This window comes from Macaca mulatta, chromosome 12 (assembly GCF_049350105.2).
Source record: "Macaca mulatta isolate MMU2019108-1 chromosome 12, T2T-MMU8v2.0, whole genome shotgun sequence".
Lineage (NCBI taxonomy): Eukaryota > Metazoa > Chordata > Mammalia > Primates > Cercopithecidae > Macaca > Macaca mulatta.
In genome coordinates, this window is record NC_133417.1 from 120,139,739 (window position 1) to 120,167,371 (window position 27,633).

The 27,633-nt window shown below is 37.7% G+C and overlaps 1 protein-coding gene and 1 long non-coding RNA gene across 2 annotated transcripts in view; one reads left to right on the forward strand and one right to left on the reverse strand.

The window, feature by feature from the left end:
• The window catches only part of LOC144333474 (uncharacterized), a 157,198-nt gene that overhangs the window by 118,751 nt on the left and 10,814 nt on the right, over positions 1–27,633 (forward strand). The window contains exon 3 of the long non-coding RNA XR_013402142.1: positions 22,075–22,197. This is a non-coding gene — a long non-coding RNA (uncharacterized LOC144333474). The remainder of the gene's footprint in view (positions 1–22,074; positions 22,198–27,633) is intronic.
• Positions 6,368–27,633, reverse strand: part of ABCA12 (ATP binding cassette subfamily A member 12) — a 210,828-nt gene continuing 189,562 nt past the window's right edge. Inside the window, exons 45-53 of the mRNA XM_028831081.2 lie at positions 25,069–25,273; positions 23,290–23,399; positions 22,846–22,987; positions 21,667–21,801; positions 19,242–19,345; positions 17,075–17,167; positions 11,653–11,758; positions 8,232–8,369; positions 6,368–6,799 (exon numbers count right to left, since the gene is read on the reverse strand). Of these exons, the coding sequence (XP_028686914.2) occupies positions 6,692–6,799; positions 8,232–8,369; positions 11,653–11,758; positions 17,075–17,167; positions 19,242–19,345; positions 21,667–21,801; positions 22,846–22,987; positions 23,290–23,399; positions 25,069–25,273 (1,141 nt within the window). The 3' untranslated portion in view covers positions 6,368–6,691. The remainder of the gene's footprint in view (positions 6,800–8,231; positions 8,370–11,652; positions 11,759–17,074; positions 17,168–19,241; positions 19,346–21,666; positions 21,802–22,845; positions 22,988–23,289; positions 23,400–25,068; positions 25,274–27,633) is intronic.

Below are 27,633 nucleotides of genomic sequence, written 5' to 3' on the forward strand. Positions count from 1 at the left end.
CTGTAGTTTTCCTTTTTTAAATGTATCTTACATTTTTAAAACAGATTAGTATAAAAAGAAAATTTCCTAGCTTAGTTAATGTGTGCTTATGCATTTCACCAAAGAATATGACAGAAAGTTTAAGGATTTTTCTGGAGTTTTATCTGGTTTGCCTTTGGTGGAACTTTACATTTATTTCATTCTTAAATGATATATGCATTGGTTGGAGCATCTTGCCTACAATTTTTTAGCTCAAAATATTTAATTAATAGCTTCATTTAATGACTGAACTGCTTTAAATAAAAGAAACTAAAACTTCTCTGGTAATACTAAATATTTCTTTTGGGCTGATTAGTGAAACTTTTGTCTTTGAGAAGAATTTGGATGGCAATTCTATTGAGTTCCTAAGAGCATTAACTTTAAGTGCGGGCTTTTCCTCTTCCACTAGAAACTTTCAATGGATCCCATGAAATAAGAACTAAAAATCTGTTTTGAGGTGTTGAAAGAGCCATCTTGGCCATAACCTGTTTAGGGTATAGACCATTTCACAGTGTGGGCTTCCTTACACTGGGAATTATAGCTCCCATTTGAATGCAATAAAAAAGCATAAAAATGAAAATAGATATAAACTGAGGAAAGAAATCAAATAAACAGAATAACAAAATTATCAGCTATATTGAGAACAACAAAATCTCAGTAAGTACAAACCACAACTCTTTTGAGTTAAAATAAATGGAAATCAATAGTAAATCGTTGCATACTTAATGACATTGTTGGTTTTATCTGTGAGCTAGTTCAGTGGTTGGGGTGAGGGGCAGGAGGTAGGAAGGTGAAAGAACAGGATCATTCCTAAGGATTTCTTAGGAAGAGGATAGTCAGGAACAGAGTCTTCTCGTTCGTGCTAGAAACAGTACTGGAGATAGGTGCAGTAGACAAGGGAGCAGTTTTCAGGGCCCACAGGACCAGTGATTCTCTTGCCAAGTCAGCACAGACATAAATACAGCTCATCATAAATTATGAATGGATTTTAAGTATGTAAGTTGACACAGTCAAGTCTTTTTGTGAGGGAGGGGTCTATGTCAGAATACAGTCTGTGGCATCAAATTCATTCTTTGGCTGTATGATTCTGGGCCAGATAGTTGCCTTTTTCCAACCTTCAGTAACCAACTGGAAGTTTGGTGTGAGAATAAGAAATGTGGCAAACTTGACCTGTACCTCACAGATAAAAAATTATGAATAAGTGGTAGGTCCTGCTATTTTAATTACAATTCCTTCCTTCCTTCCTTCCTTCCTTCCTTCCTTCCTTCCTCCCTCCCTCCCTCCCTCCCTTCCTTCCTTCCTTCCTTCCTTCCTCCCTCCCTCCCTCCCTCCCTTCCTTCCTTCCTCCCTCCCTCCCTCCCTCCCTCCCTCCCTTCCTTCCTTCCAGACACGACTCACTCTGTTGTGCACGCTGGAGTGCACTGGTGCAATCATGGTATACTGCAGCCTCAACCTTATGAGCTCAACCAGTCCTCCCACCTCAGCCTCCAAAGAAGCCAGGACTACAGATGCACACCACTGTCCCCAGCTAATTTTAAAATTTTATGTAGTGACAGGGTCTTGCTATGTACTCAGGCTGGTCTTGAACTCCTGGCCTCAAGGGCTTCTCCTGCCTCGGCCTCCCAAAGTGCTGGGGTTACAGGTGTGAGACACCACATGCAGCCAACCTAACTACAACCTAACTACAGCTTTCGTAGCTAGTTTTTCCACTCATGCAATGAGAGTGAGTAAGTATAACTCTATCTTAGTGAAAGTATTTGATTTAAATAGCATCTTTATTTTCAATATCCTTGGGCAGGCCAGGTACAGTGGCTCATGCCTGTAATCCCAGCACTTTTGGAGGTCAAGGCAGGCAGATCATGAGGTCAGGAGTTTGAGACCAGCCTGGCCAATATGGTGAAACCCCGTCTCTACTAAAAATACAAAAATTAGCCAGGTGTGGTGGCTCACACCTGGAGTTCCAGCTACTCAGGAGGCTGAGACAGGAGAATCACTTGAACCCAGGAGGCGGAGGTTGCAGCGAGCCGAGATCATGCCATTGCACTCCAGCCTGGGCATCATAGGGAAACGCTGTCTCAAAAAAAAAAAAAATCCTCGAGCAAATGCCATATTAGACAATAGTATCACTAAAATAATTGTATGTCCAATGCTTGGCATTTTAGTGAAATGCACTTTATGCAGAAGCAACATTTTAACTTAAAATGTTGGTCATCTGCACATTTTCCCCCAGCAATTAACTTTAAACTTTAAAACTAAAACAGGCATGATTACAAAAAAGTTAAAGCAAAAATCCTAAAAGCATTTCTAAGTTGAAATAGATCTCTTTGGTTCTTCAAAAATTTATTGAACAGCAACAATATGTTGATATTTTGCTGGATATGGGAGGTACAATGATGAAGAAAAATAGGTCACTGCGCTTAAGGAACTTAGAATCAGGGAAGAAAGAGATATGTACAGAGATGATTTATAATGTCAGATGAAAATACTTCTGCAGAGTCATGCACAAAAATGCTTTTGTAACAAAGGATGGAACAATTAACTCTGCCTGAGGCTCTCTTGGAAGTCTTCCTTAAAGAGAAGGCCTAAGAGAAGGGTAATGAAGATGAACAGATTCTGGATAAAAGCTGAGTACGGAAGGAGAGGAGGTCTTCCAAGAGAAAAGAGCAGTGTGAGCAAAGTTGCCCAGAACTGAGAAAGGCTCTGAAGTAAATAGGAAATAGCGAGAAATTTATTACAGTAAGGGCATGAACTACATGGGGAAGAGAGATTGAAGTGTTGGAGCCAGATTACTAAATACTTTGAAGATCAGTTAAGGAGTTTGTATTTTATCCTGCAGATTATGAAAAACCAATCTGGATTTATAAGCAAGGGAGTGATAAGATTAACTTTGAAGCAAATTACACCAAAGGAAATAGTATTCATTTCCTTGTAGCTTGTTGTCTTCTTATGTTGAGAAGCTTAGGTTAGGGAAACAAGCAGACTTCTGGGGTCAGGTGAGGGTAGGAGAATGGAAGCCTAGTTCCTCCTTCCCATCTTTAACTAGGTCAGCATTTGCTGTTTGTCTAGAAGTCGACCAGTAAGGAAGAGAGCATACTGTTGCAGAAGGCTGTACGGATCATTTTTCTGTCTTTTGAGACAGGGTCTCACTATGTCATCCAGGCTGGAGTGCAATGGCGTGATCAAGGCTCACTGCAGTCTCAACGTCCTGGGCTCAGGTGATCTTCCCATTGCAACCTCTTGAGAAGCTAGGACTACAGACGTGTACCACAATCCCAGCTAATTTTTTGTATTTTTGTTTTTTAAGAGTCAGGGTTTTGCCATGTTGCCCAGGCTAGTGTGAAACTCGTGGACTAAAGCGATCCGCCCACCTCAGCCTTTCAAAGTGTTGGGATTACAGGTATGAGCCACTTTACCTGGTTGATCATATTTCCATTCTTGTGATTTTTGTACCCACTGTATAAATATTATGAAAATTCGGTTTTATGCATGAAGTGAAAATTGCCACTATCCTCAGAGGTAACTCAGGTAACTCACATTAAAAAAGTAGATTCTGGGCCAGGCATGGTGGCTACTACCTGTAACCCTAGCACTTTGGGAGACCATGGATGGAGGACTGCTTGAACTCAGGAGTTCAAGACCAGCCTGGGCAATATAGCAAGACTTCATCTCTACTAAAAATAAAAAATAATTAGCCAGCCTTGGAGGTGCACACCTGTAGTCCCAGCTACTCAGGAGGATGAGGTGGGAGGATCACTTGAGCCTGGGAGATCGAGGCTGCAGTGAGCTGGGATCTCTCCATTGCACTCCAGCCTGGGTAACAGAGCAAGACCTTGTCTTAAAAAAAAAAAAAAAAAAAAAAGCAAGCACATTCTGTAGGTATTATCCAGAGTGGAAGTAGTGTTCTGGGAACTGCGAATTCTCTAAACATTTCCTCTACTGCAGAGAAGCCCAAAGGGATATGGGTTCAAATATATGTTCATATATGTTCCTTAATTACATATAAAAATGTGCCATGACACTCTTAAATAGTACATCCTAACAGAAAAAAAAAAAAGAAAGAAAAAACGTGCAAAAATGTACAAAAACAAAACGTAGCATTCTAAATCCTTCCATTGCAGATTCACTGTAATATCTGTACTATGGGACCATGTATCATCTTTCATCCTCTTTTCTTCTCCTAGAATAAACTACCTCACGGGAAACCTCACCATATTTCAGAAATTTAAACAGAATCAGGTTGCTTGGTTTTCATATCAACCATGCCAGCCTCTCTTTTGTTTCTCCTTCATTTATTTATTCATTTAACCAACAAATATTTATTGAGTGCCATGAATATTTATTGTGTATATAGGTACCAGTTGGAGAGCCAGGAAAATCAAAACAGATCTTTGTCCTCATGGAGTTTCAAGCCTAGTGAGGGAGAAAAATACTAATCACTCAAATAATGGTGCTACTATCATGGTCCAGAGCCCAGCTGGGGCTTCCCTGCCCCACTGAGAGGTAGATAAGATTGGCTGGAGTCGGAAGCTCTGCTCCACACATGTCCTGGCATCTCCCTGTCTCATGGTCTGACAGCTTCTGGTATGAAGCTGTCACTGTACTGCGCCTCTTTCAAAAAAGGAATTAACATATCTTCATTCCAGTCTCCACACGACACTCAGTCACATAGAGCATTTGTAAGTGTGTCTGACTTCAATGAAGATTCAGTGGTCAGGGACCGTCCACAGCATGGCTACACAGTGAGTGAATATGCAAAAAGTGTTTGAATACTCATAGTTTTAAATGTCTGTTCAACCACTTCTGTTTCTCACTGGGCTTCCATCTGTTTCAGTACTTAGCCTTCTGCCATCTCACTGGTTCCACCTTTCTCCATGTCCCTTCTCTCCTTTTCTTTTGCTTCCTTTCCTACCAATTGCTCAGAAACAAGCAGACAACCAGCCAACCACAGCAAAGACAATGAACAGCAAACAAATTCCTTTTATTCTTTCATGGAACTCGGCTATCTATTTTGTCACTTGGGACCCTGGAGACACCCACGGTCTCAGAGTTATACCTTCTACTCCAAAAGGCGTGTCTATATATTATATTCAGCAAAGACATTTTGCATCCTGAAAGAAACTGTGTTACCATCTGTTAATGTACATACATATATATATATAGTTAGTCTGGATATATTACAAATGATGATGCATGCTCTGACAGAAAAGTAGGAGGTTGGGAAGAACAACAAAGTATATAGTATTAGAACAGCGGACCAGATTTAAAATGAGAAAGCCGGGCAGTCTGACTTCTCTGAGAAAGTATGACATTTCTGAAGCCTGTTAGCCAGGTAAAAAGTGGGGGGGGGGGGAAGCACTCCCAGCAGGAGAACAGCATGTGCAAAGGTCTGGACATGGGGAAGACTGTGGAGCACTGGAAAGAGTGGGAAGGGGCCAGCATGGCTAGATCCCAAAGGGCCAAAGAGAAAGATGGGGATGAGGGTGGAGAGGTCAACAGGGGCCAGATCAAGTGAAACTTTGCAGGTCACATGACTCCCATTTTTAGGTTCCTGTCTCTTCCCTAACACATGAAATGAGAGCATGAATGAGTTTTTCTAAACTTTGAGTTTATTGGTTTTTGAAACACAGTCATGCCAAAGCTGACAAACTTGTATAGATACACACCCACACACACACACACACACACACGGTACCTAAAGCACCTTTCCCCAGGGCCATGTCACTTGCCATTATTAAGAAGTCTATCCTATAGCCATATACACGATTCTAGATCACCCAGATAATTAGCTGGAAATTATCTTCATATTCATTTTCCCTCCACAGGAATGTTTCCTGAAGAGAAACCCCAAATATGAGGGTTTCTGAAAGAGCTTTAAAAAATGTTGCCTGCCAGCAGCGCATGGATTCTCTTTTCAGGGTTTGTATCTACCCAGCTGACACAGCCATTCCCCCCTCCCTTCCTCCCAGAGCAAGTGACTTCTTGTTCCACCCTGCAGCTTACTACTGGCAAGGCATGGCAGGAGTGAATCTAGGTTCCGTTTACCACCAGGGTAAATTGCCCTCTCTATCGCATCCTTATGGAAAGGCACTTTTTCGGGTTCAGCACGTCCCCATGCATTCACAGGTACCGAAAGTGACATACACATACATTGTAAACATTGTGCCCACTGCTCTGCAAATGTTCATTTGGCCCTTAGCAGTTTACACATCACAGCAGATTCATGTATTCATGATGATGTTCATTCTGTTGTTTTCTGGAAATAAATTATGTTGTTTACTTGCCCGGTGGCACCTGCCACAAACCATCTGACTTTTCTTCTCCACTCTTGTTTTTCAACTACCAATATCCATGCCTTTTAAGCTGCCTTTTTATTGAAAGTAATAAATTAAGATACTCATCTTGAGATGGCTTCACCTTTGCATAAGAATCATCAGCATATACATTAGCATGCTCACAGTGTTGAGTATACAGGAATTCATTTCAGTAGCAACAATACTCACTGACCTTAGGAGGAAAAATTTCCTTTTATATTTACTTGTTAGTCTAACACAGTTGTAACTTTCCGTACAGTATAATACTTTAAAATGCAGATATCTGTGGAAGTGTATCTTCTGCGGCTTTGCTTCAAAATGAAGCCATTGGTCCTATGCTGAGATTGAGTTTGCTGGAAGTGTTAAGACTCCATCTGGTCATCTTGTGAGTCAACACTTATAGTGGAACCTTGGCTGCTGGTATCAGCAGTTTCATAGGACTTCTGGTCTTTGGCAAAGTTGATGAAAACCTGATTTTTCAGGGAAAATAAAGCCATTAGTGCCTGGTAAGCCAAAGGAAGAAAGAAAGTAATTCATTCTCATTCTCATTCTCGTTCTCGTTCTCGTTCTCGTTCTCATTCTCATTCTCTCTCTCTCTCTCTCTTTCTCTCTCTCTCTCTCTCCCCTTCCTTGCTCCTAGTGCAAGCGTGTATATACGTGTGGGCAGGCCCCTATAAAATCCAAATCCTAGTTTTACAAAACTAGATTTTATAGGGGCCTGCTACACGTATATACACGCTTGCACCAGGAGTCCTTTCAGATAATCAAATTTAACTGGGGCTTGAAAATAGCACCTATATCTATGACCATATTTATGACTATGATTTTATTTATAATCATGTCAATCTTAAGCCATAGTTGACTATCTGTAGCCACATTTCTGCATTCATATGACCTACATCAATATCTCTATCAGGTATAAACAAGGAGCCCAGCCCTATGCCCTTATTGAATGATTGTGTAGAAATGTTGAGAGAAATTTCACTAGTCTCAAGAGTTAATGCATTAAGATAAAATTTGTATAGAAAGCCCATGTTAACACTGTGTTCAGTAAGCCAATTACTTAACAGGCAGATCTTTGTTTAAAGTCGTTAAATCTATTAGTCATAGTTTCACCCAAAAACTATCGAGAGTCTGTTTTTTGCCATGGTGCTTGTAGTTGGTTATAAGTCGAAGACTAAGTCTTCATTTTTGGCAAAGTCATGATTGTCTAAAGCCCCCGTTAAAATGCCTAAAGCCCCACAAGAAAAGTTGTCCATCAAATCCAGCACCATATACTGACCTTTAAAGGCCTTACTTTCAGACCTACTCCAATGACAGATATAATCAAACTTTCTATATGTCATGTTGGTTGAGCGGTGTAAAATTAAGACAGTACAGAAGTGATAAAGGATGACCTAATAAGTCTCTAGTTATTGAATGCAAATGTAATTAAGACAGATGATGTAAGTGAATGGAAAGGATTCTGCATTTACCACTTTAATTGCCTGAATTTAACAGATCTAAAGGTCTGGCACCAAATTCTAATTACCCTATCCAACCCTAATCCAGGAAGTCAATCAATAGAAATGTTCTTGAAGAAACCTACCATGGAAGAATGAAGGAAAGTGTCAGCAGCTGTTTGTTATGTATGTGAAAATAGTGGGTATTTTTTCTTTATGGATACATATAACTTTATGGATACAGATGTCTTATCAAATGGAAAAGTTAATGTCTTTCACATCTTTTTTAGAAGATCCCCAAGTTAAGTTAGAAATTGATTAGGCTCTTTGCTAAGTTTTTCAGGTGCAAGATTAGATATTAATTCAATTAAAAACAAATTGAATGTCATTAAAAAGAACCAGAATGCATAATAATATTAATATGTGACGTTGCACACATGGATCATGGTATATATCTTACCTCTTCCAGAGTGGTCTGACTCACTAAGAAATTTGTAATATTTAAAGCAGTCTTGTTGGTTTCCAGCAGATCAAAAATGTTTGCGACTCCTCCTGCTGTGACTGGTACATGATACTCTAGCATGCTGAGGTGCTGATCCTGTGGGAACCAAAGGAAAAAAAATTATTTTGCAATGTCTGGCAATATTGACATGACTAGACATAACTTTACCAAGAGTTCAGGAAAATGCTGAAGTTCATTCCACTGAAAATGATGCTACAGTATAAATAACGAGTATATTTTGAAACTAACAGCTTGCAAAGATGAGATGAAAGTTTTGTGAATGTCAAAGAGAAAACAAAGGTAAAAGTTCATGAAAACTCCAAAGCATTCTATATTCATGTGAAGTTATACAGTCATTATAATCTTGCCTGGAAAAGAATCTGTGGAATGGTATTTCACATGTCACATTATGCTCAGCTCACATAAGCTTTCTCTGTGCTCAATCTTAAGAAATTTCATTTTTGTGTTAGAATTGTTCTAAAACGCTAAAAAAATTAGCGGTTCTATTGATACTGGCTAAAGACAGTAGACTTCAAAAGCATTGAACCTCCTTCAAATGACAGTTCATCCTTTTCCCAAATCACCCTAAACTTCTTTTCAGTTTCTTTATTTTGGTCACCAGTATCACCATCTACTTAGTTTAATCCATTCTTGTTGCCTTGGAGTATCTTTAACAATTTGCATTTCTGGATATTTAATCAGTTACCAGGTCTTATTTATTCTTTCCTTTAAAATACCTCTCAAACTTAACCTTTCCTCTCTATTTGCACCACCAATAGGCTTAACTTGATGCTTATTACTCCACATCTTAGTTACTGCAACAACCTCTTCAGAACCCCAGAAACACTGTACACTTACTTTCTTGCACAAAGCAGCTGGGACAATCTTTGCTGATACTTGTTTCATCAGGATATTTTCTTATTCCAGAATCTACCCCTGTGACCTCAATGAATCAGATCATGACCGTGTATTTCAGACCCTTCTCCTCCCGCTTTGTGCATTGCTTAGCGTCTCCCATCGACATGTAGTTGCATTATATCTGTTCTTACAATCGGGCCATCTTGCCTACTTTTGCCCTCAGATTGTTGTTTTGGCTATTTTCCTTCTAGACATCTAGAAACCACCACAGATTTGTAGAGAATGGTCTGCTAGGGAGAAATCAGACTTTTTATTTATCACTGCATTTGCCTTGTATAGCCCTGGTCCCGTGAGGAACAGACGGGGGAGAATGTAATTTCATCACTCAGTGAAACAACACAGATTTCAACCCAGAAATCCACTAAAAGAGAAAGCATTACTACCAACACAATTTGTGCAAGAAAGATGTCCTTTTACTTTTAAATTTGATTTAAATTTAGATGATAGAAAATGAGCTTTGATAAGAATCCTGAAAGCTAGGCCCAGTGTGGTGGCTCACAGCTGTAATCCCAGTGCTTTGGGAGACCAAGGCAGAGAGATTGCTTGAGGCCAGGAGTTCAAGACCAGCCTGGGCAACATCGTGAGATTCTGTCTCTACAAAAAATACAAAACTTAGCGGGGCATGGTGGCACATGCCTATATGCTTAGCTACTTGAGAGGCAGAGGCAGAAGGAGTCCTTGAGCCCAGGAGTTCAAGGCCGCCGTGAGCTATGATCACGCCACTGGACAACATAGCAAGCCTGGACAACATAGCAAGACCCTGTGTCTTAATTTTTTTTTTTTTTTTAAGAATTAGGAAAGCTATTATTTCCTAGAGATGTTAGCCAAACTTGGGGAGGCTGAGGCAAAGGTATTTTATGAAGATAAAATAATTGTTTTTTAAATGCAGTTTATTTTCTCTAAAATCACTTCAAATTAACATCGTGTCTTATAATTTATGGACACTTTATCATTTAATTCTCACATCAGTTTTGTGAAGTAGATGTTGTTATAGTAGTACTCCCTTATTTGTGGTTTTGATTTCTATGGTTTGTTACCTGTGATCAACCAAGTCCTAAAACTATGAAATGGAAAAATATAAAAATAAACAATTTATAAGTTTTAAATTGCATGCCTTTCTGAGTAGTGTGATCTAATTTTGCACCACCCCATCTGGCATGTGAGTCATTCCTTTGTCCAGCATATCTATGTTGTGTAAGCTACCTGCCTGTTTCTATATAAGAAAAAGCATAGTGTATACCAGATTTGGTACTATCTATAGTTTTAGTCTTCCACTGGAAGTCTTGAAATGTATCACCCGTGAATAGTGGGACACTCCTGTATTCCTATTTACAAATGAGAAAAAGAGGCCCTGAGATTAATGTCTTGCTCACATGGGCACAGTTGGGCCTCAGCCCTAGTCTTTCCAATTTCTTTTTATCATTCCACATCCGATTACCTTTCACATCTGATTTCCTTTCAAAAACAATCATTTGAAATCATCATCTTCTACAAATTGCCTGTATATCAAAGATGTAATAATAACTTTTCCTGTCAAGTACATTTATTTTAATTAAGTATGGGCTATGTTAGGTAATATGCATATATCTATGTGTGTCCATCCCATGCCTATGCATATGTGAGATGACATCAACTGTACAATATTTCATCTAGTGTAGAACTTGAGGACTTGATTTCTACTCAGTCCTGCTCCAACTTTTGTGGGCTTATCTTTCAAATGAGGGGGACAAACCAGATAATCATTCTGGAACTCTGTAGCTTTTTGGGTTTTTTTCCTAAGAAGAAATGACCTTGGTCATATAATACCTGTCATCGCTCAGTTCTGTAATATATATAATGAGTAGATTAGCAAGGTATACAACTTGAAAATGAATACAATATGATCATAAATCCTTTGTGAGGAAGAAACAAAAGTACATGTATGTGAAAGGACTGTGTTAACTTTAAATAAATACAAAAATATATAATTAATTGAAGATGCTATTTGTTCATACTCAGTATGCTTTGGCATATCTTACGCATCTTGAACTAGTCTATATATTAAGATTAATAATAAAGCTGTAGTCAACTTGGAAATCACAAATATTGCTATGACATTACCATCAAAACTAGTCAAGATCATCAGGCAAGATAATCACTTATATGGTTGGTTTTTGTTTTCTGTTTTTAGATAGAGTCTCGCTCTGTCGCCCAGGCTGGAGTGCAGTGGCATGATCTTGACTCACTGCAACCTCCGCCTCCCAGTTTCAAGCAAGTCTGCTGCCTCAGCCTCCCGAGCAGCTGGGATTACAGGTGTGTGCCACCACACCCAGCTAATTTTTGTATTGTTTGTAGAGACGGGGTTTCACCTTGTTGGCCAGGCTGGTCTTGACCTCCTGACCTCAAGTGATCACCCGCCTCGGCCTCCCAAAGTGCTGGGATTACAGGCATGAGCCACTGCACCCAGCCATCAATCACTTACTTTTAAGTATGTTTTTGGAAAGTGCAGCTGCATGAACTTCGTGAGGCTCTCCATGGTCACTTTGTTATTCTTCAAGTGAACTTTGACAGTAAATCCTCGTCCAAACCTAGAAAGAAAAAGTGCAAAATATGGTATGAGTTACATTTTGCTGAAATAGCTCCTCTGGAATTCTAGATAATGAAACAGGACCCAAGCCAACCATTATAGCCCCTTTTCTTTATATAAAGACTGTCATTTTGCCATAAAAGTTCAGGACATGTTGCAAACTGGAAATAGTGCACTGCTATGATTTTTTATTTATTTCTACCTCTATATAAAATCAGAGTCTTTGGACAAAAATTGAGTTGAAAAGAAAACATAAAATCTTGGCTTTCTATGACATTCATGAATTTGCAATGGATGTCAATTTCTGCAGTTAAATACTTTCCTTTTTTTCTTCTTAGAGTATAGTAATAATAATAAACACAAAAAAAGAAGAATGTGCAGGTTTGTTTCATAGGTATACATCGGCCATGGTGGTTTGCTGTACTCAATTAAGTATTTCTCCTAATACCAATTTCTCCTAATACCAATTAGGTATTTCTCCAATGCTATCCCTCCCTTAGCCCCCCACCCCCCAACAGGCCCCGGTGTGTGATGTTCCCCTGCCTGTGTCCATGTGTTCTCATTGTTCAGCTCCCACTTATGAGTGAGAACATGTGATATTTGGTTTTCTGTTCCTGTGTTAGTTTGCTGAGAATGATGGTTTCCAGCTTTATCCATATCCCTGCAAAGGACATGAACTCATCCTTTTTATGTGGCACATATACACCATAGTATTCCATAGTATTCCATGTTGTATATGTGCCACATTTTCTTTATTTAATCTATAATTGATGGGTATTTGGGCTGGTTCCAAGTCTTTGCTATTGTGAACAGTGCTGCAGTAAATACACATGTGCCTGTGTCTATAATAGAATGATTTATAATCCTTTGGGTATATACCCAGTAATGGGATTGCTGGGTCAAATGGTATTTCTGGTTCTACATCTTTGAGGAATCACCACACTGTCTTCCACAATGGTTGAACTAATTTATACTCCCACCAACAGTGTAAAAGTGTTCCTGTTTCTCCACATCCTCTCCAGAATCTGTTGTTTCCTGACTTTTTAATGATCACCATTCTAACTGGCATGAGATGGTATATCATGGTGGCTTTGATTTGCATTTCTCTAATGGCCAGTGATGATGAGCTGTTTTTCATGTTTGTTGGCGCATAAATGTCTTCTTTTGAGAAGTGTCTGTTCATCTCCTTCACCCACTTTTTGATGGGGTTTGGTTTTTTCTTGTAAATTTAAGTTCTTTGTAGATTCTGGATATTAGCCCTTTGTCAGATGGATAGATTGCAAAAATTTTCTCCCATTATATAGGTTGCCTGTTCACTCTGATGATAGTTTCTTTTGCTGTGCAGAAGTTCTTTAGTTTAATTGTATCCCATTTGTCTATTTTGGCTTTTGTTGCCATTGCTTTTGGTGTTTTAGTCATGAAGACTTTGCCCTTGCCTATGTCCTGAATGGTATTGCCTAGATTTTCTTCTAGGGTTTTTATGGTTTTATGTCTTATGTTTAAGTCTTTAATCCATGTCAAGTTAATTTTTGTATAAGGTGTAAGGAAGGGGTCCAATTTCAGTTTTCTACATATGGCTAGCCAGTTTTCCCAACACCGTTTATTAAATAGGGAATCTTTTCCCCATTGCTTGTTTTGGTCAGGGTTGTCAAAGATCATATGGTTGTAGATGTGTGGCATTATTGCTGAGGCCTCCGTTCTGTTCCATTGGCCTATATCTGTTTTGGTACCAGTACCATGCTGTTTTGGTTACTGTAGTCTTATAGTATAGTTTGAAGTCAGGTAGCGTGATGCCTCCAGTTTCATTCTTTTTGCTCAGGATTGTCTTGGCTATACAGGCTCTTTTTTTGGTTCCAGATGAAATTTAAAGTAGTTTTTTTCTAATTCTGTGAAGAAAGGCAATGGTAGCTTGATGAGGATAGCACTCAATCTATAAATTACTTTGGGCAGTATGGTCATTTTCATGATATTGATTCTTCATATCCCTGAGCATAAAATGTTTTTGCATTTGTTTGTGTCCTCTCTTATTTCATTGAGCAGTGGTTTGTAGTTCCTTTTGACGAGGTCCTTCACATCCCTTGTAAGTTGGATTCCTGGGTATTTTATTCTCTTTATAGCAATTGTGAATGGGAGTTCATTCATGATTTGGTTCTCTGTTTGTCTATTATTGGTGTATAGAAGTGCTTGTGATTTTTGCACATTGGTTTTGTATCTTGAGACTTTGCTGAAGTTGCTTATCAGCTTAAGGGGATCTTGGACTGAGACAATGGGGTTTTCTAAATATACAATCATGTCACCTGCAAACAGAGACAATTTGACTTCCTCTCTTCCTATTTGAATACCCTTTATTTCTTTCTCTTGCCTGATTGCTCTGACCAGAACTTCCAATACTATGTTGAATAGGAGTGGTGAGAGAGGGCATCCTTGTCTTGTGCTGGTTTTCAAAGGGAATGCTTCCAGATTTTGCCCATTTGGCATGATATTGGCTGTGGGTTTGTTATAAATAGCTCTCATTATTTTGAGATACATTCCATCAATACCTGGTTTATTGAGAGTTTTTAGCAGGAAAGGGTGTTGATTTTTATTGAAGGCTTATTCTGCATCTATTGAGATAATCTTGTGGTTTTTGTCATTGGTTCTGTTTATGTGATGGATTACATTTATTGATTTGCATATGTTGAACCAGCCTTGCATCTCAGAGATGAAGCCCACTTGATCATGGTGGATAAGCTTTTTGATGTTATGCTGGATTCGGTTTGCCAGTATTTTATTGAGGATTTTTCCATTGATGTTCATCAGGGATACTGGCCTGAAATTTTCTTTTTTTGTTGTGTCTCTGCCAAGTTTTGGTATTAGGATGATGCTGGACTTGTAAAACAATTTAGGGAGGAGTCCCTCTTTTTCTATTGATTGGAATAGTTTCAGAAGGAATGGTACCAGCTCCTCTTTGTACCTCTGGTAGAATTAAGCTGTGAAATCTGTCTGGTCCTGGGCTTTTTTTGGTTGGTAAGCTATTAATTACTACCTCAATTTCAGAACTTTTTATTGGTCTATTCAGGTATTTGACTTCTTCCTGGTTTAGTCTTGGGAGGGTGTTTGTGTTCAGGAATTTATCCATCTTTTCTAGATTTTCTAGTTTATTTTTGTAGAAGTGTTTATTGTATTCTCTGATGGTAGTTTGTATTTCTGTAGGATCAGTGGTGATCTCCCCTTTATCATTTTTTATTGTGTCTGTTTGATTCTTCTCTTTTCTTCTTTATTAGTCTGGCTAGCCGTCCATTTTGGTAATCTTCAAAAAACCCGCTCCTCAATTCATTGATTTTTTGAAAGGTTTTTCGAGTCTCTCTCTCCTTCAGTTCTGCACTGATCTTAGTTATTTCTTATATTCTGGTAGCTTTTGAACTTGTTTTCTTTTGCTTCTCTAGTTATTTTAATTGACATGTTAGGGTGTTGATTTTAGATCTTTCCCACTTTCTCCTGTGGTCATTTAGTGCTATAAATTTCCCTCTAAACACTGCTTTAGCTGTGTCCCAGGGATTCTGGTATGTTGTATCTTTGTTCTCATTGGTTTCAAATAACTTATTTAGTTTTGCCTTAATTTCATTATTTAGCCAGTAGTCATTCAGGAGCAGGTTGTTCAGTTTCCATGTCATTGTGTGGTTTTGAGTGAGTTTCTTAAATTTGATTGCATTGTGGTCTGAGGGGCTGTTTGTTATGATTTCTGTTCTTATGCATTTGTTGAGAAGTGTTTTACTTCCAATTATGTGGTCCATTTTAGAATAGTGATGTGGTGCTGAGAAGAATGTATATTCTGTTGATTTCGGGGGGAGAGTTCTATAGATGTCTATTAGGTCCACTTGGTCGAGAGCTGACTTCATGTCCTGAATATCCTTGTTAATTTTCTGTCTCATTGATCTGTCTAATATTGACAGTGGGGTGTTAAAATCTTCCACTGTGATTGTGTGGGAGTCTAAGTCTCTTTGTAGATCTCTAAGAACTTGCTTTATGAATCTAGGTGCTCCTGTATTGGGTGCATATATATTTAGGATAGTTAGCTCTTCTTGTTGCATTGATCCCTTTACTATTAGGTAAGGACCTTCTTTGTCTCTTTTGGTCTTTGTTGGTTTAAAGTCTATTTTATCAGAGACTAGGATTGCAACTCCTGCCTTTTTTTTTTTTTTTTTTTTTTTTTGCTTTTCATTTGCTTGGTAACTATTCCTCCATCGCTTTATTTTGAGCCTATGTGTGTCTCTGAACATGAGATGGGTCTCCTGAGTATAGCACACTGATGGGTCTTAACTCTTTATCCAATTTGGCAGTCTGTTTTATTGACAGTCTTTTAATTGGGGCATTTAGCCCGTTTACATTTAAGGTTAATATTGTTATGTGTGAATTTGATCCTGTCATTATGATGCTAGCTGGTTATTTTGCCCGTCAGTTGATGCAGTTTCTTCATAGTGGCGATGGTCTTTACAATACACTTGTAAAGTTAAATGCATTCTAATTTAAAGTAAGTGAGGTCTTGATAAGCAGGTCATTGGAGATTTGGTGTCATCAATAAAAATTAATGTTTGGGGTTTTAAAAATAAATATTAAATCAATGTGCTAGCTAACTGTTTGCACCAAGAATCGAATTTATAAAGAAGTCACAACAGACTCTCTAGGAGCAACATAATGCCTCTTTCATCCTTTTTTCCTTATCTTGGTTAATACTATCTTGCAAGAAAGTCAACTTGTTATAGAGAAAAGCATAAAATATTCTGAATGTTGGAGATTAACATGGATATGTATAAATGCATATACACTCTGGTGTATATGAACTATTAAATTTGATAGTAGTATGATATTTATGCACATTTCTCCAATGTACTCTTGATTAAAAGGTTTTGAATGTGGTATGAATGTTAGGTAGCTTACTGAAAGACTGTGCAAATGGCAAATGAACATGCTAGATACAATCTATGCCTTCATTTACTTGTCAAGGTCTAATTTATTATTGGGTAAACTCTAGAACTTCCACCTGAGAGTATTTTGGTTGTGTATTTTTTTTTTTCAGTTTTGGCCTTCTAAATTTATGCATTAACTAAAATACATTTATGAGTTAAATTTATAAGTTAACTAAAATATTTAAGGAAAAATTCATCAAATTCCCAATAAAATAATTTAAATTTAAGGTGGGTCAGTGACTAGCTTCCAAAGATTATATTGTCCATTCTAGTTTTACTACTCAGGCTGCTGAGATAATCCTTGAATCTGAGTGAGCACCATTAGACTGATGACCCAACACTCTCTGTTAGACAATGCATTTGTTCTTCACCTGCTCTTTATATGCTGCAAAGATCCAATACATTGGAACTTTCCATTCACCATAATGGCCAACCTGGTACAGAGAGCTTCACATTCTTCCATGCTAAAAGACAAAGCAGGATCATATTAGCGTTCAGGACACAGAAAACTTGGGGTGATGTTCATGAGCATAAGCATAATTGTTTCATTATGGCACTTGGAAATATTATTTTAGTTTTTTTCTTTTTTCTTTTTTTTTTTTTTTTTTTTTTTTTTTTGAGATAGGGTGTCACTCTGTTGCCCAGGCTAGAGTGCAGTGACTTGAACATGGCTCACTGTAGCCTTGACCTCCTTTACTCCAGTAATCCTCCTGTCTCAGCTTCCTGAGTAGCTGGGACGACAGACATGCACCACCATGTCTGGCTAATAATTTTAATTTTTTTTTGTAGACATGGGGGTCTTGCCATGTTGCTCAGGCTGGGTCTTGAACTCCTGGGCTCAAGTGATCCTCCTGCCTCGGCCCCCCACAAAGTCCAGGGATTACAGGCATGAGCCACCGTACCTGGCCTAGTTTCTTGATTCTCTTTTAGTTTTTAGTTCTTTTAAAGGAGAACAAAAACCAACCTTTTAAAATATAAATTAAATGTCTTCAGATAGGGTTTATTACTGTTTCTTCTAAAACTCAAGACCTTCTCTCTCTCACCTGGAATACCCCCCAAATCAAACCTACGATTTCTTTCAAGCTTTGATTCAAGACCTACACTTCCTCAGAAATGTTTTCAAAATAACACTTTTTTCCATTATGCCACGTACCCCATATTCTGTTGGCTTTCCTATTTTTGGATTTATAACTAGTTAGCCTGTACTTGATTATACAGTCTCTAATTTCATGGTCTATGATAATTGGAGGTGATTTTAGGTATTACCCTGTCGACCTCATTTAATTGCCAATGGAAATTAAATGATTGGCTCCACTGTGCTGGGGCAAACTATGATATAAACAAGTCTCCTGATAATAAGCAAATCTAATACTTTTTCTCCTATGTGACAATTATAATGCAAACATAAACTTAATACAAATTGTAAGACAAGGCCCTCCTCATAAGAGAGGCACGGATAAAATGATTTAGTGTCTCTTATACTTCGCTGATTGGAAGTGTCTGCTTCGTGGAGGAGAGGTATGTGAGCTGGTTCTGGAAGGACTGGTAAGATTAGAACTTGGAGAGATTTTGTGAAAAGACCATTTCAGGCCAGGTGTAGTGGCTTACGCCTGTAATCCCAGCATTTTGGGAGGCCAAGGTGGGTGGATCATTTGAGGTCAGGAGTTTGAGACCAGCCTGGCCAACATGCTGAAACCCTGCCTTTACTAAAAATACAAAAATTAGCTGGGCGTGGTGGTGGGTGCCTGTAGTCCCAGCTACTTGAGAGGCTGAGGCAGGAGAATTACTTGAACCCGGGAGGCGGAGGTTGCAGTGAGCAATTGTTGTGCCACTGCACTCCAGCCTGGGTGACAGAGTGAGACCCTCTCAAAAAAAAAAAAAAAAAAAAAAAAAAATTCAAGTTGAAAGCACAGCCAAAGAAGGGGCTTGGAGATGGGAAAGGGTATGGAGATGGGAAGAATGTAGAACCAGGAGTCATTCAGATTGACTAATAGAAGACAGTGTTGCAGGGTAAAAAGACTGAGCATTTAGATAAGGCCATAGAATGGAGAGTCTTGCATGTTGAGCCTAAGGATTCTGAACTTTATTTGACAGGCAATAGAGAGCCACAGATGAGTTAAGAGGGCCATAAGTTATGAGAAATTCGATGTTGAAAAGATTGCTTAGACCTTAGACTCTGTCCCACCACAGGAACTATATTCTCACCATGAAACCTGCCTGACTTGCTCCTACTACTATAAACATAATATAGTTTGATTCAACTGTGGGCATTTGTCGTCTATATATATGTGTGTGTGTGTGTGTGTGTGTGTGTGTGTGTATATATAACATATATATAGGTAATCCTGTATAACACATATATACATATATGTATATATAACAGATGTACATATACATATATGTTATATATAACACATATATAAATAATTATATATAAAAAATATATATAAATATATATATATGTTATACAGGATTACCTTTGCCCATCTGTCATCCTAAGATTGTGTGGATTCACTTTAAAGATTTCACTCAGTTTACCTGTGAGATGTGAGGATGACGGAACATTTGTTCTGTACTTCTTCTGAAATGATCTTCCAGAGGTGCCGTTTCGACTTCGGATCCATCCCAGAGCTTGGCTCATCCTTAATAGAAAGTTACAAGAAAAATTTATCAAATTAATTTTTGATGAAGTTCTTTTCATGAATTACTGCATTTCACTTCCCTAGAACAGAAACACTTTTCGAGGTCCTGTGACTAACTCGTTTTATACTTAATAGGCTTCTTTCTGCTGCTGTCAAAAAGCTCAAAATTAATCATTTAAAATTGTCAATCTGTTTTAAAAAGTGTCTCAGTTAAGTTGACACCCTGTTACTTTACATCCGTCTCTTATGTTTCTTTGGAAAAAAATTCCACTTCCATTACTGGCAAAGTAGAGTTCTTATATTTAATTCTACCTTGCCACATATATAAGCCACATCAACAAGATTACCACCTTGGTCCTGATAGCAGAATTGTGGCTATGAGTGATAATATGCTATGTGAAGCAGAAAGAACATAATTTGATATTTCAGTAAATTTGTTTGAGGTATATTTTTAGTTTTCTGTTATTAATTGAAATTTAACACTCCTTAGGAAATAAAAACAAGATTTGTAGAAATTGCCAAGTAGAAAGATATACATTGTTTTTCAAAGTAAATGATGTTATGAAAAATCATTCAGACATAAAATTAGAATATGTAGCAGTAGATCATCTAAACACACAATAACAGATTTTGACACATTATAGGTCAAGATTAGGTAAAAATTTAAAAAATATACTTGTAACAAAAAATATGTACATATGTACATAACTAGAGGCTTGTATTTACAGCATGGTGTTAAATCTAAAGAAAGGAATGGGTTATGTGGAAGCTAATACAGTTGAGTTCATAGAAGTAGAGAGGAGAATAATGGTTACTAGAGGCTGGAGGCATAGCAGGGAGAGGAGGATAGAGAGAGATTGGTTAATGAATACAAAATTACAGCTAGACAAGAGGAATAAGTTCTAGTGGTCTATAGCACTGTAGGGTTACTATAGTTAACAATAATTTATTGTATATTTTCAAATAGTTAGAAGAAAGGATTTTGAATGTTCCCAGCACAAGGAAATGATACATATTTGAGGTGATAGATAAGCCAATTACTCTGATTTGATCATTACATATTGTATACAGGAATCAAAATATAACACTATACTCCATAAATATGTATAAAATATGTGTCAAAATAGTAGTTAAATAATTTTTTAAAAAATAAAGAAATGAGTGTTAATTTGGGGAAACAAAGGATACATGGTCACTGCTCCTATTTTTGAAGAAGATAGCATATTTAGTAAATGCATGTAGAAGAAAACTTGGTATCTTTCATAGTCAATATTTCATTTTGGTTCATTAATACATAATGTTTACATTAAACATTTAACATTTTAAAGTACTTTACATTTGTTATTTCACAGAGGTGCCTAAGGATTGTTTTGTTCAATTTAAGGAACATTTACACAATAGAATTCCATGATAAGCATCGATTGGCAGAGATATAATGCATTATAAGCTTCTGGTATTATAGAAAGATGGGCTGTGCATCATTCTATCTGGCAGTTTAAATGATTTGATCCACTGTATGACTTAATCCCTGGAATAATGTGGTGACTTATAACTGTATTATGATTCCTTATAGTTAAGGCTCTTTCAGAGTTTGGAGGTCCTTGAATGAAGGGGATTTTCCAAAATAAGGGCAAGTATACTTCTCTGAAATAAATACCCTTTTACAAAGTTAGACTTGAGGTGCAAAATATTAACATTACTACTATGTGTAATTTCTATTTCCAGGTGATCAATTAAATTCTCCGTCTCTTAAGAAAAATGTAAATGTGGAATGCATTTCTTCCCCATCCTACACCACCCCCCATTCAGATGAAATAGGATGGTATGCATCACATCCTAAGCTAGATAACTCATTTTTAAGCAACAAGGAAATAAAATTTAGTACAACACATTGTCCTAAAATGTGCCTGTCCTCCATAGTAGAAGCTGGAAAATATGAGTTTACCTACTCAGTTCGTAACAGAAAAAGAGAGATGATTTCTTCAATAGATGGGAATCAAATTCTACCATATTCCATAACTTACTTGAGTACCTTGAATTTGTTTCACTTCCCATTTCCATGCCAGTGTTTCCTCTGAAATGCACTAAGCCATTGCTTTCAGATAAAACATTTTCGAGGGCATATTGTTGTGGTAACAAATTATTTGCTGATATAAACTCCTTTATTGAGATAGTGTACATAAAGTGCTTTGTACAATAGCTAACACATAGTGAGACCTCCATAAATGTTGACTGCAATCATGATGATGAAATGTTAACACATACAATCAGATATGCTGTTCTAATTATGGAGTAGCCTTTTAAAATAATGATTCTCTTACCAGCAGTAGAATGGAAGGTTTCCCTATCAAAGCTAGAGCAGTGGATAATTTTCTTTTTGTGCCATAACTGCACATGGAGGTAGCTCTGTCCTTGAAGGGTATCAGGTGAAGTCTCCTAAGGAGTTTATGAACAGTCTGTGGGCAATAAAAGAGGAGTTAGGTTGACCTTCCTATGCCAAAACCCTTAAAGCACTAAATAGAAAAAAAGATGCTCATGAAAAGAAAATTTCATCATGCAGAATATATCTGGGGAGAAAAAATGCAAACACTTAAATTCAACTAGATTTTATTTTTATTTTCAAAGAATCACTTTAAGATTAATAGTTTATTTGAAGAGATTCTTTGGAGGTTCATTTTCAGATGGGATTCCCTCCCCCATCAAATGTGTGTGTGTGTTTACAATTGCAGATTGAACTTTTTGCTGCATTACCACAGGATTCTCTAGTAAGGCTTAATAGAGCTAAAACAGAATTCACAAGGCAGGGTTCTCACTGACTGTTATCACTGCTTCCTCTTTCTTCTTACTGAGGGGTGAGTTGTCATAAAGGCTTTCAGTCTATTTAAAACTGACCTAGTATCAAAACGTTAGCACATTAGGAATCATGGGTTCTTGTAGTTATTTCTGTAGTTAAATAGTCCTGGCAAATAATGAAATCCTGGTTGAACTTAAACAACAGATCCTCAGGATTGCAAAAGTAGAAGAAACTGCCCTAAGGGTTAGCCATCTCATTAAAATGGCAAATAGTTGCAGTGAGATATAAAGCCATAGATTAAAAACCAAAGTGGAAACTAATCTATTTTACTTGGGCGTTTTGCCGTTAACTCTTTGTGTCAGTGCTCATCCAAACACTACAAGATGTACAGGCATCACCAGCCAATGCTCAGCCCACAGCCTAACGCAAGTGTGATCCTCTGTTTAATAGTTCTTAAAAGGGTAACTGAACAAACACAGGCCAAGGAGCTTCTACACCTAATTTCATAGGTGCATATATAATACACATGACCAAACTAAGAGGGACTTGCTGCCATTGCCACTGCCAGAAGGAAAATGACATAGTTTTCCAGGTGGTTTTGTGGGGAAATGGTGGGGCGGGGGTATAGTGGGGTGCGGTGGGGCAGGGGACAGAAGCAGAAACAATAATGGTTTCAAATTATGTAGTTTTTCACACTTGTACTCACTTCTTTAATATCCTTTTCTGGAATTCCATGTACCCTGGCATAGAAATACAAATGTTCTTCCACAGTTACCAGGTCATCTAATGCATCTTCCTGAGGACAGTAGCCAACTAATGAGCTGTGAGAATCAACGTGACCCAGAGATCTGAATTGAGAGAATAAAAAACACAGATGAATTTCAAAGGATTTATCCCTCCTGGTTCCCAAATGCTGGGAAGGTAGCTCTATTTTGGTCATGGTGGTCAATGACTTTGATAAAAAGGGATAAAATAATCCCACTATCAGATTCACATTTAAAGGTTTAAACATTTCCACCCACCTTAATAGCTTTGTTCTCCCCTAAGGATTGAATACTGTAACCACAAAATAACATTAAATGTTCATTGCAATTATTTTTCTCATTGAAGTACTTTGTACTCGGTAAATTGAAGCATTAGTTTTTCATACCCAGTCTTATTTCTGATCAGAATGTTTCCACTTGAAGGAATGATGTCTCCCGTCAGCATCTTGAATATAGTGGTCTTTCCTGCTCCATTCACTCCAAGAAGGCCAAAACACTGGTTTCAGGGAGAAAAAGAAGATGTAAACCTTAATCCAAACCAATGACATACTGCTTTTGTATCTCTCTCTCTTCTCCCTGGGTGAAAAATTACCAAGATAAATAAATCACTGGAATTATTCATGGGTAGTATAGTGCTCTTGATAAAACTTCCTCTTTTAAAAGAAATAGATACTATGTATTCTTTTTCCTTTAACCGTCTGAACATGTGTGTATACACACACACACACACAGAGGACCTATTTTAGATATTATGTTATATCATCCCTCTATGTGACATAATAAAATACCCCACAAATAAGATCTGCTAACCCAACAAAGTAATTATATTTATAGATTTCACATTATTCACACAAAATCACAACTTTACTGAATACGCTATTGAGGCAATAGTTTCTTTGTACTGTCAAATAAATTTGATGCGTGTAGTTTGCAGCTCTGCTTGGAAAACTAAGTGGCACAGCCATATTTGCTTTCTCTTTTCAATGCTGCTTTAATATTGCTTCTGTGAGAAGGGCAAGAATATAAATAAATAGATGCAGTCCTAGGACCTCACTTCCGAAAACGTATGTCTTTATGATATTTTTTGAGGAGGACTGGAAACGAAAGGGTGAAGACAGCACCTTGAACAGGCTTCCTGACCAAAGTCTACCCCAGAGCAAGTAGACAGTAGTTTAGGAAGGGGCTCAGGACTTGCTGTGTGGTAGGACTTGTTGAATTCCCTCTGCCAAGCAGGAAGACTCATAGGGTAAATAATATTAACTTTGGCACCAACCTAATACCTGGACATATGTAAATTATATACATAGTCAGCCCTCCTTATCCCTGGGTTTCTAACCTTTAGATCCAACCAACTATGGATTGAAAATATTCAGTGGGGAACAAAGCATCTGTACTGAACGTGTACAGAGTTCCTGTGTTCTTATTCCCTAAACAATACACTATAACTACTATTTACATAGTATTTACATTGCATTGGGTATTGTAAGTAATCTAGAGATTACTTAAAGTATACAGTGGGATGTGCATAGATTATATGCAGTACTACATTATTTTATATCAGGGACTTGAACATCTGTGGATTTCTGTGGATTTTGATATCCTTGGGGGTCCTGGAACCAATCTCCCATGGATATGGAGGGATGACTCTATATGTGTATACATATACATATATATGTGTATGTATATATATGTGTGTGTGTGTATCTATATGCATGTGTGTATTTTTTCCCATGGAAATATTCAGATTAACTTTTATATTTCTAGAAAAACATTATGGAAAAATAATTAAGATTTTTTTTCTTTCTTTTTTTGAGGCAGAATCACTCTGTCACCCAAGCTGGAGTGCAGGGGTACAATCTCAGCTCACTGCAGCCTCCACCTCCCAGGTTCAAGTGATTCTCGTACCTCAGCCTCCCGAGTAGCTAGAACTACAGACGTGCGCCACCATGCCTAGCTAATTTTTATATTTTTAGTAGAGACGTGGTTTTACCACATTGGCCAGGCTGATCTCAAATTCCTGACCTCAAGTGATCTGCCCACCTTGGCCTCCCAAAGCGCTGAGATTATAGGCATGAGCCACTGTGCCTGGCCAATAATTAAGATTTTAATTTGTCACACAGTATGCCAATGAAAAGGACAATTAGAAACGAAACACAGTTTCTTACCTCTCCAGCAGGTATCCCAATGCTGATGTTGTTTACAGCTATAATCTTTTTGTGGATAAGTTGGTAGGTCTTTGTGAGACGATAAAGTTGGACCAGGTCAAATTCAGCCGCACCACTCTCAACTCTTAATCTCTCAGCCCGCACATCTTCATCCTCATCTATTGTCTCCCTTACATGTGAAGAATTAAATTTTCTGAAGAAAAGCCTAAAAATGGACCCAGTGATTTTACATCAATGATTTTGAAATGACATTATTCAATTTTGACATGTTTTGATGGGTTTTCATGTTGCTAACAGTGTACTAGTTATCATTAGACTTCTTTTACATTTGTAATGAATTATGCTACTCAGATAACCTAAGAAATCTGTATAGACCCTCTTCACTGTATTCACCATGATATTTGTGAAACAGCTTTTGTTCTCCATGCCTTAAATGTTTACAGATCCACTGTTAAGATTTATAATTCTAATTTCAGTAATAAGGAAGTGTTTGAAGGTTAGTTCCTAAGAGAGGGAGTAAGGAACTCCAGAATCGTTAGGAAAACTCATCATCTACAAACCTAAGACCAATGATCACCTTTAAAAAAAAAAAATCCTTTCAGCCAGGTGCAGTGGCTCACCCCTATAATCGCAGCACTTTGAGAGGCTGAGGCAGGCGGATCACCTGAGGTCAGAAGTTCAAGACCAGCCTGGCCAACCTGTCAAAACTCTGTCTCTACTAAAAATACAAAAATTACACAGGCATGGTGGTGCACGCCTGTAGTCCCAGCTGCTTGGAAGGCTGAGGCAGGAGAATTGCTTGAACGTGGGAGGCAGAGGTTGCAGTGAGCCAAGATCACACTACTGCACTCTAGCCTGGGCAGCAGAGCAAGACTCCGTCTCAAAAAAAATTTTTTTTCAATTAAATTTAAAAAGCGTCTCTACTTTTTATTTTTTAATTTTAGAAACAGCATAAGATCTGCCCTTTTAACAAAATTTTAAGTGCACAATACAGTATTGTTAACTATAGGCACAATATTGTAGAGCAGATATATCTACTTTTATAATCATCAATAATATGAATGCTATCATTATTCTGTACTTGTTTTACTATTAATGTCTCACCTAGGATTTAGCCAATATTTTAAGGTTATCAGCCCTCCAAACTCATTAAGTCCCAAACCCACCTTGATATCTTGGCTAACAAATACCAAAAAAAAAATAAAAAATAAATAAATTAATTAAAGAAATCAATCCAGGTTTTCTTCCCAATGTCCCAGTTTCTTCTGAAGAGATCCCCAAAGACCCCAACCGTAATGTTTCTTCTAATCTTCCTTATTCCAAAATCATGTAGTCAGTCTCCAAATACTGGAAAGGCCTTTTTTGTTTTTTTTTTTTTTTTTTTTTTGAGACGGAGTCTGGCTCTGCCGCCTAGGCTGGAGTGCAGTGGCGCCATCTCAGCTCACTGCAACCTCCGCCTCCTGGGTTCAAGCGATTCTCGTGCCTGAACCTCCCCAGTAGCTAGGATTACAGGTACGCACCATCACGTCCAGCTAGTTCTTGTATTTTTAGTATAGATGGGGTTTCACCATGTTCGTCAGGCTGGTCTCGAACTCCTGACCTCAGGTGATCTGCCCGCCTTGGCCTCCCAAAGTGCTGAGATTACAGGCATGAGCCACCGCGCTCATGGATAATAATCCCTATCATGGATTATTTTCTGCCTAGTCCTATAGGCTTTTATCCTTCTCAGCTAGATTTCTCCAGGAGCTAAAACTGCTCCAGGGTCTCTAACTCTTCCATTCCAGTCTGCACTGCATCTACAAAATTACATTTCGTCAAGCACAACTTCCTCATGTTTTTCTCGTTCAAAAACTCTTAATGAATGTCCATTTGTCTGCTGAATAAAGCCCAAACCATATCTCTTTATCAAGCATTTAAGAGATTCCATAATCTCCCAACTGCATGTTAAACTGTAACTCCTACTTTTTTCTTACATTTATTCTATGTTCTAATTAAATTATAATACTTCTGTCTTAAATATGCTCTAATATATTTCTCTCTCTCTGCTCTTTTATTTCCTCTCATTATTTACTTAAAATTTTATTTTTCAATAGATGATACATGTACATGTCATTAAAATTTAAATGGTACCGAAGAATATATAGTGAAAACTGGTCATCTTCAACCATGTATCTCTCTCATCAGGAGAGGCACTCACAATTAGAGATAGTCTATGGATATGTCTGCATAAATAATTCTTTTCTGTTTAACTTGAATGGCAATCTACTTTACACATAGTTCTGAACCTTGCATTTTTAAATTAGTAAATATTAAAGACACTTCCAAATGTTACATAGAGAACCATATCATTCTTTCTAATGGCTGCTTAATGTTCTATTAGTCCCTAAATGAAGGACGTTTATGCTGTTTCTATTCTTTTGCTATTGGAAATGGTTACTATGATGAATAACTTTAAACATACATAAGTCTGTATATCTGTGAGCATATATGTAAGCATTCCAGAAATGGAATTGCTGGGTCAATTGCATGTGTATTTCTTCTCATTTATGATGCTGTCTTCACTTT